General features: G+C 34.7%; 1 protein-coding gene across 1 annotated transcript in view; it reads left to right on the top strand.

Moving 5' to 3' along the window:
• Positions 1-20,762, top strand: part of LOC136041038 (sphingomyelin synthase-related protein 1-like) — a 52,033-nt gene that overhangs the window by 6,827 nt on the left and 24,444 nt on the right. Inside the window, exons 2-3 of the mRNA XM_065725569.1 lie at positions 18,362-18,563; positions 20,230-20,509. Of these exons, the coding sequence (XP_065581641.1) occupies positions 18,362-18,563; positions 20,230-20,509 (482 nt within the window). The remainder of the gene's footprint in view (positions 1-18,361; positions 18,564-20,229; positions 20,510-20,762) is intronic.

Genomic DNA, 20,762 nt, shown 5'->3' with positions numbered 1-20,762 from the left:
CATTTGAATAAATAGTGAAAACTACTGCTCAATATATTTCAGTGAAAACAATTTTTTCCATATTGGCCTGTTCTACAATAAGAATAAATAAATAGATTAAGAATAAGAATAAAAATGTCTGAAAGTAAACATGAAAATGCACTCTTTCATCTACAGGACAAGTGTCATTTAATTACCCCAATAATCCATTTTGCTTATCAAACAAGCCATTAGAATTAACTTAAAAAAAACTAATATATGAAATACAGTATTAATAAATGATATAAATAAACCTATACAGTGACACCTCCCTTTCCGTAAGTACACAAAAATCAACTAAAGAGACAATAGCTGAACAAGTTTTGTCTGGGACTGAATTAAGTCTACAGTTATCTCTAGGATTCAAGTAGTGACTGCTCTCAAACAGTCCTTATTCAATATCTTCCCCTTGTGTCTAGACTAACTATCTGAAACTGCCTATTATATGGTGATTTGCAAAGACAAAAATTCAGCCGTTGCTTCCTCTGGGGCATTTATATCAAATGGCTTATGCATTTATTGGTTGTCTTTTTCAGTGCTTAGTGGTCTGAGTGCATTATTTCCTGGGAACATATTCTTAGTATACTGTACGGATATGTTTTTTTTTCCAGAAATCCGATGCATTTGATGCATAATATTGACACATTTAGAAGCAGAAGAAGTAGATAAATAAAAAAGAACAATATTATTCATATGACAGTAAATAACTGAGTAGTTTTTCATTTAGTTTTATCACAATAATCCACAATTGAAGTTCCTGCTGGAGAATGGTGTCTGTACCCTAATTTTTAATTTTTGCCAAGAAGTCATTTCCCAAGCGACTTATCGGTACATTAAATTTGCATTTCTCAGAAAAGTAAGGTTTTCAAAACTTGAACCAAATTCTAAGACAAACTTGAACAGAATTTCAAGTTGTAGAGCTGAAGTTTTTCACTAGCCTAGTAGAACAGTGACTTCCTGTTAACTTTGGTTATTGTTATTCTACATTGATAAACCTTATTACAATCTACATATAGTTCATATACTTACTTGACTTAAGTCTCCTGCCGGGCACTGCTCGGCGTAGAGATTGACGTCTGCCTCTTCCATCCACTTTGGTCCATGGCGAGTATTTGCTCTTCGCCCTGTCTGATGTTTGCCATCGTCAAGAACTCGGACAGGCTGTCGGAACAACGTTTCTTTGGTCGGCCACGAGGTCACTTCCAACCGACTTTGATAGGGTCGAAGTTGTAGATCGTCTTTGCGGGTAGATGTGGTGGCATTCGAAGCAGGTGCCCGATCTATCGTAAGGTTCGCTCGGCTGCTTGAGTCGAAAACCAAGACAACTTTGTGAGCTGCAGAAGCTTCTCGTTGCTGACGAAGTCGGACCATATAGTTTTTATAAGGGAATAAGAGCCTATTTTTCGTGTTCCTACCTTTATCAGTTAATTCTTTAAAAACAGGTGTTTTACCTGTCTTATGTTGAAAACACTTTTAACAATATACCTTATAGCTTCTTCTAAACAAATAATGGTTAGCTTTTCGGCTAAGACAAATATTGTATACAAAATAGAAAAAATATTTTTATTACTCACTCAATTCCCTTTCTGAATTTTGACAAATACTACTATTGGGATTGTGTCCCAACCCTTTCCCCCTGATGTGGACAGAAGTAGTTCTAAGCTATATACACAAGTTGGATTTTTTGTGCTTATTTCTCATACAACTAAAGCCAATTTGCAAATATAAAAAATTGCAAGATTGCAAACAAAGCCAATTTAAAAAAGAAAAAATCTGCAAATTTTGTGGAGCTGGAATGCAATTGGAGCTGGAATGCAATTGCTAACACTGTAACATTTGGAAATGACATTGAATACAGGATCAAAGAGTATATTTTGTCTCTTTGTGATTTCTGTCCTAGAAGCAGAATTAACTATAAACACAGGTCAAGGGTTAAATCCAAATACTATGGCCATAGGCTGGGGTCTAGGTGCTAAACACCTTTTTTGTGTCTTTCAAAGTTTTTTTGACACCCCCCTCCCCCAACAAAAGTCCTGGATACGGCCCTCGGGACTATATATAAACTATACTCCACCCTCCACTGGTCTCTCCCTTCTGACTAGTTCTGTATATATGTAAATTAAATAAAACTAACCATAAGTGTTCTTCAGGGATGATTATATCAAAACAAGGGTCCTTGAAGATCAGAAGAGGGCTCATTTGACCAAAAATGTGAAGTTTAAGTGGCAAAGTAGAATGGAGGGGAACTAGCCTCTTTTCTCCCCAAAGGCATCCCCAAGATTTGCCCTGGCGGTTTATCTGCCCTCATATGTTGAGATGCTCAACTCCAAATTTTTCAATTTAATTTTTTTTTAAATTAGAAAAAAGTTTTTTTTTAGAATAGAAATGTGCAGTTCTTGTTTAAAATATGATGCCCTACTCCCATAAATAAGCAAGTAACAATATAATTTATGAAGGCACTAACTCCATTTAGAGACCATTTTTGATTATGGAAGGCCCTAGGTACCAACTAATAGCTAAAGTACCCTAAATCCAAAAGTGTTTCACACTTAGGGCCTTTAAAAGTAAAATAAAAGAAAAACTGTAAGGATTTGGGGCCTTTTAAGTTTGAAATTCTGAATATACCAAAAACTCAAATGTAATAACACAAAACAACAATATCAATATTGAAGGAGAACAAAAAGAACCAGATGAAGGTATGAAGAAGAAGAGGTAAAAAGAACTAAATATTGAACAGTATAAAATCTCAACGGGAAAACCTTATCTGAGCTAAGAAGGTAAGAGAAAACCACCCTCAGCGTGTACCTTGCGATGATTTTTCAGAAGATCAGCACAAGAAGATGAATGCTGAACTTGGGGGAAAAAATTTTGCTAGAAGGGATTCATTATGTTATGTGCTGTGAAGCTACCAGTTAATAGATGATGAGGAGCTTCAGAAACAAGAAACAACTCGTTTACTGACAGAGAACAAAACAGAATTAGAGTATGCAGGCTAAATGGTTTTTTCTCACAACTTTACGTTTTTTTTAAGGAGAAAACTGACTCATTTACGACACCTTAGCAGATGTTGACAAAGATGCAATGACATCTAATGCATGTGACAAAATAAGGAAGACATTGAAAAGCTAGTAAAATAGATAGAACTATAATCGTTGATCATATAGCAAGATACAACCCTAGTGACTCTATTACACATGAGAACGAGCCTCAAATAGGAGGTATCTTCCTAATGACACAACAATTCAAAGGAAGTACAATGATTTTTTAATTCCCATCCAAGTTTTGATTTCTCTTATGATATGTATGGAAAAGTTGTAAATGATATAAATAAAGCATTTTCCAAACTAGGTGATGAGGAATTTAAGGAAGGTTTAAGGAGAAGAATTTATTCAAATTTAAGGAGTATGATCAGAACCATCATGAAGGTAATCTTCGCCATACTCATTACTTTTATTGAAAATGTCACATGGAAAAGAACAAAAAATCAAAAGATTTGTATAAAAACCATGCAAAAACAAACTTTATTCCTATCCAAGTTTTGATTGTTCTTATTATATGCAAAGAAAGGATATAAGTGATATAAATAAATCGTTTTTCAAATTAGACCATGAGGAATCTAAGGAGTATTGAAGGAGAAGAATTAATTCAAATCTAAGGAGCATGATCAAAACCACTATGAAGATAATCTACGCCACTCTACATTACATTTCTTGGAAATGTCACATGGGACAGATAGGAAAATAAAACCATGCAAAAATAAACTCCTCATTCCAATCCAAGTTTTGATTGTTTTTATGATATGTATAAAAAAGTTGTAAATGATATAAATAATTAATTTTCCAAACTAGGCTATGATTGAAATTAAGGGGTCTTTCAGGAGAAGAATTAAATCAAATTTAAGGAGCATGATCAAAACCAATCTGAAGATAATCTAGGCCACACTACATTACATTTATTAGAAATGTCACATGGAAAAGACCAAAAAATCAGAAGATTTGTTATATAACCATGCAGAAACAAACTCTTCTGACAAATTATGATTTTGGGCTGTTCTTAGATAAGATAAGATAATATTTATTTTCGAAAGACTATCACAAGCTCTATAGAGCCGAATTCGCTTTATATGTCAGTAAAAGTTAAGAAAAAAAAAATCAAATCAGTACATCAGGTCAAACACTTAAAATTAAAAAGGCAAAATCATCAAAGATAAAGGGCAAATCAGTAAACTTGACAATTAAATTATAAAAACATTCCAGTAAATCAAAAATAAAAACGGCAATAGAGGAAAAGGGGAATTTGACAAGTACATAATCACGAATTATTATTATTCAGGTGTTCCAGAATAAAAGGGATAAAACTTTTACGAAACCTCTCTGTAACAGCATGGATCAGAGAGTAAGTTGGGATTGGTAAGGAGGCTAACCGGGGAAAGTCGGAGTCTAATGGGATTGTGAAAATCAGGGAGTAAGTCCTCAGTACGGGGATTGGAAAAGACTGATTTAGCGAAAAGTAGGCAAATTTTTTCCCTCCTTTCTTTTAACGTGGTAATGCGTGCAGCTTTAAGGAGGAAGGAGTATGGAATTTTGTCCTCTTTGTAAATGAGCCTGAGCGAACACTTTTGGACCTGACTTGATTTTGTCACTAAGTTCACTTGAAAGTTGCGAATGCCAGATCGGACATGCATATTCCAATAACGGCCTGATAAAGAATAATTAAACACGGGGGGAATATATCTTTGGACAATTAAATTTGTTTAGCAGCGTAAACATGGAAAAAAGCAGATTAAAAAGGCTGTAATCAAGTCAATTGGGATGTCTAATGGGCAAGAACATGATTTTTTGAGCTTTCGGATTTTATTTGTAACATCAAAGGGAGAAATTTGCGGGAAAGAGGTGGAGGGAGGAATAGTTTGACCTGAGCCAGTGAAAGGGGGGGGGACTTTGTACTATGGACGCAAGATGCAGGTTCAAATCGTTGGCTATCTCAGGGAGATGAAAATTAACTTCAACAGGGTTTTCCGCAAATCTTTTTAATTTTCCTGTACCATTGTTTGGGCTTATTAGAATACAGATCCTTAACTTTACTATTGTAATACTCAGAAGCTGCTTTTGTCAATTTTCTCTTCAGGAACTTTCTTAGATTATTAGCCTGTGTGATATGTTCTTGCTTGAACAAGTTGATTTTTTTCCTTATTAGTTTTTAAAAGTCGCAGTAATGTAAGGTTTATCGGTAGAGCATATTTTAATTTTTTCACCGGAAAACGGGCTTCATAATCACTCCTCAATGAATTTTGGAGGGACAAAGCCTTGAAGTCGACATCACTTGTTTGGTACACAGGGGACCAATTTTCACTAGTGATCCAAGAGCCAAAATTGTAGAGTCCTGAGTCAATTAGAGGTCTAAAGACGGTTTCAGTAATAGTAAAGGAATGTTTAACTGTAGTTAGTGGAGATAGGAATAGGCTAAAGTGGTAACTACCTCTGAGAGGGGGAAGAATGGTGACGAGTCTGTAGAAATTTGACATATTTGTGCATATTAAATCAAGAATAGAATTGCCCTCGGTAGTAGAAACTTTTAGAATTTGTTTTAGATTAAAAGTATTACATGTAGATTCAAGTTTTAATTCATTTGCATCACGTAAGAGGAAAATTCCAGCGTTTGGGTATTTAGATAGTACATAGTCAGCATTGCCATGCAATTTTTCAATAAAATTATTTTTTTCAGCCGCTCTCTGCCCAGGAGAGTAGTAAAAACAACACAGGACAATCAAATTGAAAGGATGTGGTAAGACCTTAGGTCGAACACAAACCCACAATATTTCATCGAAGGGAGTTAGACAAGGAACTAATATTTCTGAAGGATAAAATTCATTACGGACAAAAAAAAAAAAGAATTCCACCCCTTTCTTACCCAGAGGGTGAGTTTAGGGTCTGAGTTTAATAAACTGGGGGATTTTTAACATGTGTGAATTTTGAGCGCATACTTCAGTAATAGCGATTATGTCTGATTTATGTATTTTAGAAAAGGAGTCTGATTCATTAAGTTTTTCAAAGTTAAGACTTTCAGCGTTGCTTAACAAAAGTGTGGGAAATTTTCGTAAGGTTTCGTAAGGTGCTGGGAAAGGGGGGCTGGTTGGGAATAGTGATTCATGTCCGTCAAGAAATTGCTGGTTTGCGGCAGAGTAGGGAGGGTATAGGGCAGCATACTGGGAGGGGGAAAGAAATAGGACTTCTGTATGCGGGAAGGGGGAGGAGGTAACAAAGGATAAGGGAGGAGAGTTTGGGATCGGAAAGGGTTTGTCAATTTTTGAGCTGTGCCTGATGAACTTTGATGAGAGGTCTTTGCTTGGGTCTGGTGCACTAAAAAAGGACGGCGGAAGGGAGATGAGTGGCTCTTACAATTTGTATCTTTAGACAGGGACACTGGAACAGGGCCCCAGGGAGGAAAATTAACATCAGCTACTGGTGATGCATGGGAAAAACTACAATATTTGTTATTACAAGCTAAAACTGGACAAAGCTTCACATGGTCAAAACTGCACTTGACGGAACCACAACTACCTGAAATAAAATTACGACATATATGTAAAAATTTGCACTGCTTACTAAATTTACAACGATTATGATTAAAATGTTTGCATGTCACATTTTTTTGTCGGAACTTTTTTGTTGCAACTTGGTTGACGCACTTGGTTGAAAATCACGGAGCTCATTTTTTTAGTGTAATTTGCCTTAACTCTATTTTTGAAAACAGTTTTTTGCTGGAGCTTGGTTGAAGAAAAAATGTGTTCAAATACACGATTGTCTCCTAATTGGCAAGAATGTGCCAAGATTATATTAGCACATTTTCGTTTATTACCAGAAGAGACAGTCTTATTATGCAGACTATTCACCTTGTTAATGTCCACACGTTTTTGGGCATCTGTAATGTGGTAATCAAGGTTACCGTTATAATTAGGTTGTATCAAGGGTGGATTGAGGTCAATGAAAATTTCCGGATTTATGTCACTTGTTGTGACAGGTATCACTGGATTTAAAACTCTAAGTCCTTCATCAATATTCATTGGGTTTATGGAAATTGCTCTTTTTTTATGGTCAGAGATGATGATGAGATGAATTTCGGACCCCCTCTTGACTACATGGTCACTGAGGTCCTCTCTCTATATTCTTCGAGTATTTGCTTGCTACGCTGGAAATTAAATGATTCCCAGCGTCTTTAATTACATCCTCTTGTCACATCCAATTTTTTCTAAGAATTGCACTACTAAGCGTATGACTGTGGTATTTAGTTCATCACTTAAGAAACCACCAAGTAGTAAATTCACGGAAATATTTTCCTTTTGTTCCTTGAAGAATGATTCCATGTGTCTTCTCTGATGCACATAATGATCACAATCAATTAAAATACGTTCAACTGTCTCTTCACTGTCACAATGATCACAGATATTATCATCTCCATAAAATCTTGCAAGGTATGAATGAGTACCTGCATGTCTGGACCTTAGACGAAAAGCTATGGTTCCTTCTCTTCTGGTCAGATTCCTGTAGAGTTTCAGTTCTGTCTTCCTTCTTGTTTTCCGTGTTGTAAACCAATTTCCTGAGAGGTTACGATTTTCTTCAAAATAGTATTGCTGCTGCTTTTTTATAACTTCTTCAATCATCATAATCTGTGACTTCACAACATGTGAAGGGGTCCTCCATTGTGGTGCCATCTTTTGCAGCTCGGTCAGCTATTTCATTTCCATGTATATCAACATGAGCTGGAACCCACAATAAATCAATTTCTTGACCTGTGGGTATTGTGACTAATTCCCTGTAGCAACTGGCCACTTCCCTTGATCGTGTCCCACCTCTACTTATGTTGGTGAGTGCTTGCAATGCACTCTTTGAATCAGAGCAAATCAATACTTTAGGATATTCTTTCAGATTCTCTTTTGCATATATTACTGCTTTCTTTATTACTATAACTTCAGCTTGAAAGATCGATGTTTGTTTGGGTAACTTATACTGTGCTGTAATTTTCTTTTTTGGTACAACAAATGCAGCTCCAACTGGACTATAGTCATCTACTTTGGATCCATCTGTATAAATATCAAGGAAATCCCTTAATGCTTCTTCAGTCAGCAACTTTAAGCTAGTGGCGAAGTCTAAGTTTCCTTTTTTTCTCCATGACCATTGAGCATTTTATTTTGCAACACTCCCATGGTGAAGGTAAGTCCATGTCTGGAACACGCAACATTTCTGTGATCTTTAGTTCTAGGTCAAATTGAGCACATATTTGAATGGACCTTTCAAGGAAGTTTATTTGGTTCTGCTTCTGTGTTTGTTTGCAGTTGCATGCAGACCTCGTTTTACAATCCTTGATTTCAGTGGATTTGTTTCATCTGACCCCCATAGTTTTGCTAAATATTTTTGTGTAACAGTGTTCCTTCTAGTTTCCAGGTCTTCCAGGCCACTTTCTGCCAACATGAATGAAACTGGGGTCGTTTTCCTAGCTCCAAATGCAATCCTCAATGCTGTATTTTGTATAACGTTTAGATTTTTAAGGGATGATTGATTTGCAGGTTGATATACAACTGCTGCATATTCTAACTTTGACCTGATATATGGTGTGTAAAACTTAATTAGAAAGTCAGCTTTGCTCCCCCGTGTGATGGCTGTTAATGTCTTCATTATGTTGATTCTCCTAATGCAGGCTGCTTTAGTGCTTTTAATGTGTAAATTTTAATTCAAACGTTTTTCAATTATGCATCCCAGAAACTTTACTTGGTCCACAAATTCGATGGGCATTCTATTTAGGATTAAAGATGGCACTTCTATAGACTTCTTTCTTGTGATAAGCATAGCTTTTGTTTTGTGAGCCGAAAAGCTTAAATCAATGTCACTTGCCCAAATTTCAAGCTGTTCAAGAATGGATTTTATTACTGGCACAACATCTTCAATTGTTCTTCCAACTGCCCACAGGTTATTGTCATATGCAAAAATTCCTGCACTAGAATCACCATCATCTGAAGGTATGTTGTGTTCACCCAGATTATAATAATCTGGACCCAAAGCTGATCCCTGAGGGACTCCCCTTTTTCTTTTGGTGAAATGGCTGGAGATGGTGTTTCCCACCCTAACATGCACTTCACGATCTTCTAGATAATTTTTAGTAAACATTAGCATTCTTCCACGGATCCCCGCCTCAATTAGTCCCAGTAATATCTAATATCCCAGTAATATCTTTGAAAACAAACCAGGTTATCAATAGTACTCTTATTTCTCCTAAACCCACACTTCACATCTTTAAGTATTTTTCTTTTTTCCACTTCCCAGTTTAGCCTTTTCTTTACAAGTCTTTCATAAACTTTGCGTAACACGGGTAATAAAATAATAAATCTGTGGTTGTCGATCTTTGAAGTGTCTTTACCTGGTTTAGGAATCATCACTGCTAGCCCCGCCTTCCACACTTTCGGGAAACATCTACTCTTCCAGGCAATATTTATTATTTCTAACATTCTCACTCTAACGTCATTCTCATATTTAACATTCTCATATTTCTAATATTATTCTCACTTCTACCCATTCTTGTGGGAGGTTTTTAACTAGTTGGGGATACACCATATCTGCACCAGGGGCTGTATTTGGCAAATTCCTGATGATGTCCTCTATTTCCACTAAGGAGAAAGGCTGATTGTATGGCTCTTATTGGTCTTTATTTGTCAGTCGTTTCACTTTTGCTACCATTCTTGATACTGCGATCCTCTTTTCCAATTATTTTTTCCATATATTTGACGCCTGTATTAGCTTTGTCCAGATCACTTGCCAGAGTTACATTTTCATGAATTAGAAGTGGGTTACTTGTTTTGTTTGGCTGTTTGTTTTGCATCCTGCGTATAAACCCGTAAACTTTAGCTGCTGGTTTTCTGAAATTTAGATTTTCAAGAAACTCTCTAATACTGCTCTTTTTTGCTATGGACATTGTTCTCTTAAACCTTGCATAGGATCGTTTGACATTAATCAGATTTTCTAAAGTTGTTGCTATGGCATAAATTCTTTCATTTTTCACATAGTCCTTCTTTGCTTCTTCACATTCTTTATTCCACCAAATGTTATTTTTGTGAGTTTTTGAGTTACCTTTTAGTGGAATAGCTTTCTTAGCTGCTGCTAATATATATCCTTGAAATACATGGATTTTTTTCGTCAAACAATGTTTCTGCTTCCACTAATACCTGAATTGATATGTTTTCAAGCTGTTCTCTATGCTTAGGCCAATTTACTTTTTTCAATCTGAAGTGAGGAGTGATTGTGCTTTCCAATTGGGCTGGACTACTGCTCTTATTATGATCCTCAGTGTAGATATTTATGGGGGAATGATCACTAAATAGCAATGTATGATCTGGAATTGCAACAGTAGTCCTTGTGGCTAAATTAGGGCTAGCAAATTTTAGGTCAATTATAGTGTGACCACCAGTGAAATGATTTTTACGGGTTGGCAATCCATTAGGAGTGGCCAGGCAAATTAGAAATTGCAGCAGAAAATCTTCCATACTCCTTCCAGATGAGTTCACAATATCACATTTGCACCAAACCTTGCTGTGTGCATTAAAATCACATGTTATGATCAGTCCTTCATTAGTAGGAATATTCTTTGATAACTCATCAATAATGCCACCAATTTCACTGTTGTTGCCATTTGCATTGTATGCATTTATAATGTTAATGGTAGATCCATCTTGTTGAAGTACCCTGTAGCCATTGATTTCAACTTTATAATCTGGATGATCCTGCAATTCCATCTCCCATTCAGTAAAATGTAAATGCTTTTTCACGCAGGTCAGTACTCCACCATTTGTACTTTCTGATCTGTCTTTTCTTATCATATTGTATCGTCGTTTAATGAGGATGTTTTTATTGAGGAAATGGAGTATTTAATGGAGAAATTTAGTAATGATCATAAATATAAAGTAGTAATGGGGGATTTCAATATTGACCTCCATAAAAGTACAAGCCGCCTAGATTTTCTTAACTCTATGGTTTCATCATTCCAGTACCCCCTGGTAACTATTCCTACACGAGTAACTGATAAGTCTGCGACTCCTATCGATAACATATTTGTGAATGGAAAGCTGCTTGAAAGTTCGTATGCTGATGTTCTACTCACGGATATATCCGACCATCTTTTTCTTCTTAGTAAAATAAAAAAATCTTACAGGATTATAAATAAGAGTGGTCAAATAAATAAAACATATTTTCGTGATTTCAGAAATGATAATTTTAAAAAATTTGAGAGAGAAATGGATGATGCAGATTTTACTCCAGTTTTTGAAGAAGATAACCCGTCGGTTGCGTATGATATTTTTGTTGCAATATTTACAAAGATATTGAATGATACGTGTCCTCTAAGAAGACTTAAAAAAGGTACGAAAAGACTTAAAAACGGTACGAAATTCCCAAAGAAACCATGGATTACACAGGGCATTCTAAATTCTATAAGTCGGAAAAATGAATTGTATAAAATATACCTAGGTGAACCATCTGTCATTAATTTTCCGCAGTTTAAAAATTACCGGAATACTTTAAACGGATTAAAACGGAAAGCTGAAAAAATGTATTTACAAAATGAATTTATAAAGCATAAATGTGATATGAAAAAAACACGGAAAACAGTAAATTCACTCTTGGGTCATAAGGGTAAAATAGAAGTTATTAATAAATTACAAACAGAGAGGGGGAATTTGACTACCCCAAATGATGTTGCGAATTATTTATGTGATTATTTTTCTAGTGAGGGAGCGAAACTTTGTGACGATGCTCGGAAAAGAATTAAGCGGCCTCTCAAAATAGTTCAGTCGGAAATTCCAGTAGAAAATCAGCTGGTTTTTAATGCTTGTAGCATAAGTGAAGTGAGTACAATCATCAGTAGAATCCAATCAAACTCGAAGTGGCGCAGACGGGATTTCTCTTAAGATTGCTAAATCAGTTAAATCAGTTATAACACCAGTTGTATGTAATTTGATTAATAAGTCTATGGAAAAAGGAATTTTCCCGGAAGTTTTGAAGGTGGCTAAAATAATACCATTTGACAAAGGAGGTAAGAGAGACGACCCTTCAAACAAAAGACCCATTTCTATCCTCCCTTTTTTTTCAAAAATATATAAAAAGGTGATAGGATCCAGGCTAACTGATTACGTTGAAAATAATACAATTCTTATAAATACTCAATTTGGTTTTAGAAAAAAAATGTCCACAGAAATGGCAACCATTAAACTTGTTGACTGGGTAAATACGTCGTTTGAAGCGGGTCTGATTCCAGCTGCTTTATTCCTGGATTTGAAAAAGGCTTTTGACACGATTGCCCTTAAACAGTTTTTACTTGAGCTGGAAAAAATCGGTGTTACCGGAAAGAGTTTGTCTTGGTTTGAATCTTATTTAAGTGACCGAAAGCAGGTTGTGGTGAATGGGTGTTTTACTTCTGAAGCTAGTACGATAACTTGCGGAGTACCCCAGGGCTCTATACTAGGTCCTCTTTTATTTTTAATATTTATATATCGGATTAAGTATTATTTGTCAGAGGCTGGTATAATCCTTTTTGCAGACGATACTCTTTTACTTATAGCTGCTCCATCAGTTGGTCTACTTTTTGATAAAATGATAAAGGCAATGACCGAGTTTATTGAGTGGGCAGATTTCAATCTTTTGACATTAAATTATAATAAAACTAATTACATTCTATTTTCTCGGATATCTAGTATTGAAATTAATTTAGAATTAATAATAAACAGAAATCAAATAAAAAGAGTAAAGGTAACAAAGTATTTAGGTTTTATGAATGATGAAAATCTATCATGGAAAACACATTCAAATATTATAGCTTCAAAGTTGTCCTGATCTCTGGGTGTGCTTCGCCGAGTTAAAAACCTAGTATCCTATAAAATTCTTCGGTTACTTTATTTTGCTATTTTTTACCCGTATATTTGCTATGGTTGCTCTTTATGGGCTAGTAATTTTGTATCATGTTATAAAAAAATCCAAAAATACAAAATAAAGCCGTTAAACTTTTATCACCTAAAACTTTATTTACTCATAATATTAATGAACTTTATACTAAGAATCAACTTTTTGATATTTCAAAATCAAGAGATTACCAAGTTAGTATTTTCACATATAAATTTATTAATAATATACTTCCCTCTTCTTTCGAAAATTTTTTCTCCATTAATTGTGATCTTCATAGCCACGATACACGAGGGGCATCAAATCTGGTACACCCATTTAGAAATACGGCTAGAGCTTCTTTCGTGATTAGAAATTTTGCCCCCTCTGTATGGGATATTATTCCAATTGAAATAAGAAATTCGAGTCATTTGGCTCCCTTCAAGGCTGTTGTTAAGAGATTCTTCCTTGCAAAAGAATAGTATGGTAATGATGCAAAAGTATAGTAATAATGCGTGAGTGTCGTGACTGAACTAGAATCGCTTGGTGCCAGTCTTTTCAAATTTGTCCTGTTAGCTGCATCTGCATAGCTCTTATAAGTTACTTGGGCCATCCTGTAACCCATTTGATAACATTCTGCCACTTGTGGTATTTCACGATTTTGTTTCCTCACTGTGCAAGCAAACGAAGTAGAGGCATGAATTCCCTCTACAATTAGCCCAAGAATAAGCCCTTGGTCTATCTGGGGAAAATTCACTCTTCAAAGGACATTTATCTAATGAATGTCTATTTGAACAACGTAGACACACTGGCTTCTTGGCTCTGCAATCCTTTTGCAGCTGGCCATACTTCTGGCATTTGTGACACTGCATGATTCTACGATGGTAAAACTTCTCTTTTCCTCCCACAAAACCAAATGTTTGGAGGTAATTTATCACTTTCAAATATCACCATTACTGCAAAACTGTCTTCTAGTTTTCTTGTTTCCCTGTTGAACCTTTTTTGTCTTACTATGTCCCGTATTACCATTACACTTTGTAGGCACTCTCCATTATATCTCCTGTTGTTAGGTTGAGAGGAACTCCTTTTACAATTCCTCTCACAAGGGGCACTTTCAATTTTGCTGTTACCTTGATGTCACCAATTTTTTCAATGTTCAGAATTATGTTTGTTGCATCCTCATTTTGAAGGTACACAGTCATTACTTACCTGCCTCTCATAACATCAAACTCAAACTTGTGGCTTGCGAGCAATACTTTAAAAGACTTTACCAGATCAAAGTCCGGTGGTAAAACTTCCCCTTTATTGATCACTTCTATTTCAACCTTGGTGGAAAATTGTACTGCTGTGGGAATATTAAAATTTAAAAGTTTAATGTTTAAAAATTTAAAAGCAAAATGTTTGTTTTTTGTTTTTTTTTCTATTTATTTTTCGAGATCTTAGCAAAATATGGTTTTTGTTTCTTTTCATTTGCCCTATAGTCATCCTCTTGCAGTTTTTTTCCCTATAGTTTAAATCCCAAAAAAGGCTTTTCCATGAAATACTCAAAACCCAAATTTTTTTCTAGTGTGCCATAGACGAAAATGTTAGGAGGGATGTACCCTTCAAAATCTAGATTTTTTTTTATTGAAAATATCCAAAAAGATCTCTTTTCAGTGAATATACCAAAAACCGTGTTTCTCGAAATCTTGGAAGACAACAGAGGGTCCTGGAATTCTAGCCCCAACCCACCATAATCAAATTAGCCCCATTGCTGTGCTCTGTTATTATGTTGGAAAATTTTGCTGTAATTATGTATCTGATGTACTACAGTAAAACACTGAAAATAATATGTTTTTACTATTCTAACATTATATCAAATTCTTGCTTTTTCTGCGTTTCCCTTCTCTTCCTCTTTTACTTTTAATGTGTTTTGTATGTTAAATCTTGACCATCACTTTCTTGTGCAATAAGTAGGACATCAATGTTATGGGTTCAGGGTAGTTATAGTTTTCTGTTGGCCCTGTAATAATATTTTGTTCTATTTAATTTTGATGGGTTAGTTTTTTATTGCTATTTATTTACTATACAACGCTAGTGAAAAGTCTGGAAAGAATTGTTTAACCCTCAGTTGCTACTGGAAATGGCATCTCTTGACTTTTTCAGTTTCTTTTCTCTCATTTTTCTATGTTTCTTAGTAATTTTTGTAATTATGTTTCTTGTAATTTTTGAATGCTGCTTTAATGGACTGATTCTATTATTAAGTTTAGGGCTTGCGTTTTTAGCCCACTGTTTTGGTGTTTGCCTTGCAAGATATTCCACATTTAATTTTTTTCCTGTTTTGATTTTTTTTTTAATTCATGTTATCCACATATGTGCATCAGGAAATAGTAAAAAAAATGTAAAAACATTTCCAAGATTCTAATTGATTGTTATGTTGACCAAAAAAGGCAATTAATGGTAGCGGTCTGCTAGAGAATTGTTTAAAAAATATGAGACATTTTGAAGACAGCTTTTTCGGATTTTAAGAAAGAAGGGACAAGGATTTCTTATGTCAAAATTAAAATAGACATCTTATCAAAATTTAATGTGTTCTGTAGTGTTTAGGGCATGCCTTGTAGCCCAAGAGTTCTCTAGATGCAAGGAACTTCCTACTATTACCTTATTGCTTTCGAATTCCTACCCAATCTACCTCCTTTCTATGGTGTCCGAAATCCTTGAAATGGTTGGTTATAGAAGACTATCATCTTTTGTATTTAATACCAAGTCTGTTTTTGGTTGCCCCCTTCTCTAGTGTCATCAGTATGGTTTTTAGCCTCCTCTCTTAACCTTGCAAGCTCTGATAGATGCAACTTACTTTTTGCGTACTAATTTAGACAAGGTCCTGTGTGTCCAAGGCAAACTTGCATTTTTCTTAAGCTTTCGGCCCGGTTGATTACATGATTCTTCTTGAAAAGCTTTCGTCCTTTGTTTTGCATAGAGCATTTCGCGATTGGTTCAAGTCTTAGAATGTACCATGATATATTACTTGGAAGTATTTCATCCATACCGCCTGCTAATGTGTGTACCACAAGGAATGGTAGTTTATTAGGTCATCTACCACTCCATGTGGTACACCTTTAAGAGGGGGTCAACTTGCCCTTCTATTGTTTTTAATTTCTATTTTTGACCTGGGTTACCCTACATGTTCATCTAGTCATTTTTGCTGTTTACTGTAATTTTCTTCGTCACTAGAAATGCATTTGTGCTCAACCATCTTGAAAGGCTTACAATTACTCACCAGAGTTAATGTGCTCAACAGAAATGCATTTGTGCTCAACAGATTGGAAAGGCGTGGTGCAAAGTAGCCAAAAAAGTGCAGTGGTGTACTTAAAAGACCATATGACGTGTTCCAGCCTGTTCTTAGTGCCCCTCTATTATATTAAAGTGAGACTATACCTCAGTCCGCAGGTGTTAATGTCCTGGATTTAAATCGTGATTTCTTCGTGTTATCCAAAATCTCTATTCACCACAGTCGCTCCTGTGTCCTTAGGCAGTCGGATAGGTTGAATAGAACTAATTTAAATGTTTCGTCGGATATAATGCTTTACCTAAATTATGCTTTTGTGTTCCATATGGCGTCTTGTTTTTTTGCTGCGGGGAAGCACCAACAAATCTCTTATGCTCCTTTAGTCATATTAGAATGAAGGAGTTAAAACAACATTTTGTCTTCCTGCTTCACCCTTTGGCTGACATCTACTCAGACACAAAACCATCTGTCGAATGTATAAGTGAAAACCAAACATAAGTTTCGCTTACTCAGCATAACAGTGGATTTTACCACTATGCATCCATTTTTTTACCATGTCTTCAACACGTAAGTACTCCTCATTGCTATGTCACCTTTTAGAATAGGTTATCCTATCTAGTTCTTTATTAATGGTTACAACCCCCCGCCCCTACTTTTTTTGATTAATTTTACTTTATAATTATTTCTCGATTGATGTCTCTCTCTCCTGCTCTTCTAAAAATGTATTCAGAAATCCTGCACTTCTCAATGGTTTTTATAGCCTACTATTATGGAGCCTTTTATTTAATTTTTTTTCTCTAGTTATTGTTATAAATTTTGCAGTAATTTCCTTTTATCAGCGTTTTTACTTTACTCTGGTAAATATTCTGTTGTGTGTGTGTGTGTGTGTGGGTTTTCGATTGTGGGTTTTAGTGTATTTTTTACTGTATCTGTGGTGTCTTATACTTGTATTATGTGGCCTACAACAAGTCAAAATTCATGTGTCAAATAATCTTGTCATGCTTGTAAAAGTAGCTTTCTTTTAAGCATGCATAAATGATTGATTGAAGAGAGTAACGTCAGAGTAACAAAAACATATTGAGTTTTTTCTGCAAGGCCTGGTATTGCATAATTAGGGTACAAGTTGCATAATTTAGGGTACAAATTTTTTTCAAAATGTCTTTAGAGAAACTGTCTAGCGTGAAAATTCAGTTATTATATTTATTATATAATAGTTAATTATATATAGTAACTATATCATAGTGAATGTATATAGGAACAATAGTAACTATATAGTAGATACCAGTCTGTTAACTTGTAACTTTTATTTAGATGTAGCTTCACACTATTTATAATCATTAAAATAAATATTATATCATTTTAAAATGGACTCTAAAAACAATCAAGAAATATTTATGATCAAACGAAAAATTCACCATCAGGATTACATTATTGAAAATCCCGAGCCAAATATTTATAGTCCCCCATAACAAACGCCGGGGAAACGTTCGCTTTGGCATGGCAGTACTCAATCTTCCATTTATTTATATTTTCTTTAGCACTAGTGGCCTACTGGATGGTCTTGGTAAAGTGATGTTCACGACTTTCTTGGTATATTTCACTCTAAGCTATCCTTATAAATCCAGAGTAATGTTACCAGATGCCACATAGAAGGCTATTAATAATATATTAAAGAGATAGTATGCAGACTGTTTGTAGGCATATAAACTCTGTTGGTCTATTAAGCACATTGTCAGATTCTGCACTATCATATGGGATTGAGTCTAATTAACTCCTTAATCTATGAAAAAAGATGGGGATTGGAAGTGGAGAAAATTGGCTTCAATGGTTGTTAGAAGGATGATTGACTAAAGTATGAAAGGATTATTTCGGTCCCCTGAGCCACCTGTATTCTGGGTCTCATTTACCATGGCCATACTAAGGATTATTTAAATAAAAGTACATACCAACGGCTGATCAAATATGCACCGAAAATATACAAAATGTGCATATTTTGAAGTTTTCATATACAAAATGTGCATATTTTAAAGTTTTCATATACAAAATGTGCATATTTTGAAGTTTTTTATATTCAAAATGTGCATATTTTGAAGTTTTCGTATACAAAATACATATTTTGAAGTTTTTTTAACGTTAAATATTTCAATAATTTTTTAAGGTGCTTGGTGACATAAAGCGACTAACTGCCGACATTGAACAACTGAAAAGAGAATGTGGATATATGTCTGTTTACTCCTCATGTCGTCAAAGTAGGTGCGGTTGTTTTAATGCTCAAAGAACTACTCAACCCCCACGAGCTTCGTCTGTGCTCAACAACTTTTCATCTGATACTTCCACTGAATCTCAATGGTCCACGGGGAGTAAGTTATTTTCTTTGTAAAATTGTTCATATTTAAATGCATTTCTCCATATTCGCAAGATAGGGGAGTTGTTTTAAAGTGACAACGTGATTTTACTCCAAAAAATTCCATAGTATCTTAGTGCAGCTGGAAAATTTGTAGTTGCAGTTGTGATAAATGTTGATTTTGGTAAGGTGGTTTTTGTCGTTTTGGTAGGTTGTTTTTGACTGTTTTGGTAAGTTGGTTAAATTTGATTTTGGTAAGTTGGTTTTTGTCGTTTTGGTAGGTTGTTTTTGACTGTTTTGGTAAGTTGGTTAAATTTGATTTTGGTAAGTTGGTTTTTGTCGTTTTGGTAAGTTGTTTTTGACTGTTTGGCAAGTTGGTTAAGTTTGATTTTGGTAAGTTGGTTTTTGTCGTTTTGGTAGGTTGTTTTTGACTGTTTTGGTAAGTTGGTTAAATTAAATTTTGGTAAATTGGTTTTTGTCGTTTCGGTAGGTTGTTTTTATAACGACTTTATAAGAGGTTATAACTTTTTTGTTATAACGACTGCAGCTAGAAATCCGCAGCTAGAAAGGAGGAATTCCTTCAAACAAATTTAATTGAGTGAGAATTTACCTCCTGTTTTGTGTACAGCTATGCAGATGAAAATCTAGTATATATGTATGGATTAAGCTTAGTGTTGGGTCGTGACAGTGTTCTGGTTTTGATTTGGCATTCAAATTTCGCCTCATCTAATTGAAATATACGGGCTATGTTTGGTTGGAATCTGTTCAAGATGAGTGTTGAATAATGTATTTCTTCAGACAGAAAATAATGTTTAAAAGAAATGAAAGTCTTTTCTGTTAAAAATTTTATTGGTGTACTTTTTAAATATGTACTCAAAGTATCCTTTTTTAGAATCTTTATAGGGAGACTGAAAAAGAATTAGGGATTATAGCTGAAATTCACATAGCGACGTCATTTAGTCATTTTTGCTTGACAAAATTTACCGTTGTCTGTAAAAACTTAGCCTAATAATTTTTTTTTAACTACAAAATATTTTAAGTTTTAAGTTCATTAAAGTGACAAAGTATTATTTTAAAGTGACATTGACGTTTTATTTCAAAAGTCTTCATATTATCTTTGTGGAGGGGTTCTTTCAGACCAATTTCATCAGACCAAGTTGAGAAGTTGGCACCTGTTTTTTGCACAGCTATGCTTATGAAAATTTAGTTATTGGTATGGATAATGTTGGGTTGTGATAGTGTGGTGGTTTCGACTCGGCATTCAAATTTCACCTCACCTGATGCAAAATACGGACGTATTTGGCTGGAATATGTTCAACACGAGGGTTAGAAAATTTATTTATCCAGGCAGAAGAATAAAAATTTAAAAGAAAGGAAAGTATTTTCTGTTAAAATATATTATTGATGTTCTTTTAAATCAAAGTATCTTTTTTGGAAATTTTATAGGGAGACTGAAAATAAATTTTGATTTAAATAGGCATTCTTGCTAAAATTCATATAGCGACGTAGTCTGGTCATTTTTGCTTGATACAATTTATCGTTGTCTGTAAAGACTTAGCTTGATATTTTTCTTGTAAACTTTTTTTCAATTTTTTTTTAATTGTTTAAATAAATGTGACTCTTAAATACTTCGTCAGTGTGTATCTTTTTATTTAATTTCATTCATATACGTTTCATTTCAGACCATCTTCATCCGCCACGAAACCGCTTTGCTTCCAATCTCAAACCAAGTTATTTGAAGACAGCAGTAAGTCTCGTCTACATGTTAACAGTAACTCTATTAACTTCCGTTGTAATGGTTGTCGTTCATGACCGAGTACCAGATATGAAGAAGTACCCACCACTGCCCGACTTAATCCTGGATAATTTACCTCTTATACCCTGGGCATTCTTTATTTGTGAAATCACTGGGGTACTACTGTTCGCCATTTGGATTTCAGTTCTTCTTGTACATAGGCATAGGTAAGCTAATAGTGTTTTACTTTATATAATTGGTAATGTCCGTGACACCCAGATAACTATTTATACTAAAAAAAAATCACGATGCTATACAACGGGTAATAATTTCTCGGGAGTGCATTTAAAATCGAAGTTGGATGGTTTTCGGACACTCAAAAGAGAGTATACTTTATTAATTAATATTTCTGAAGCCTTATAACAAGATGGCGGTTGTTTCTGTGAAAAATGTTGAAGTAGTTTGAAGATTTTTTAGTTT

The sequence above is a fragment of the Artemia franciscana genome, chromosome 21, assembly GCF_032884065.1.
Source record: "Artemia franciscana chromosome 21, ASM3288406v1, whole genome shotgun sequence".
Lineage (NCBI taxonomy): Eukaryota > Metazoa > Arthropoda > Branchiopoda > Anostraca > Artemiidae > Artemia > Artemia franciscana.
The sequence above is the reverse complement of the archived record's forward strand: the minus strand, read 5'-3'. Positions and strand labels throughout refer to the sequence as shown.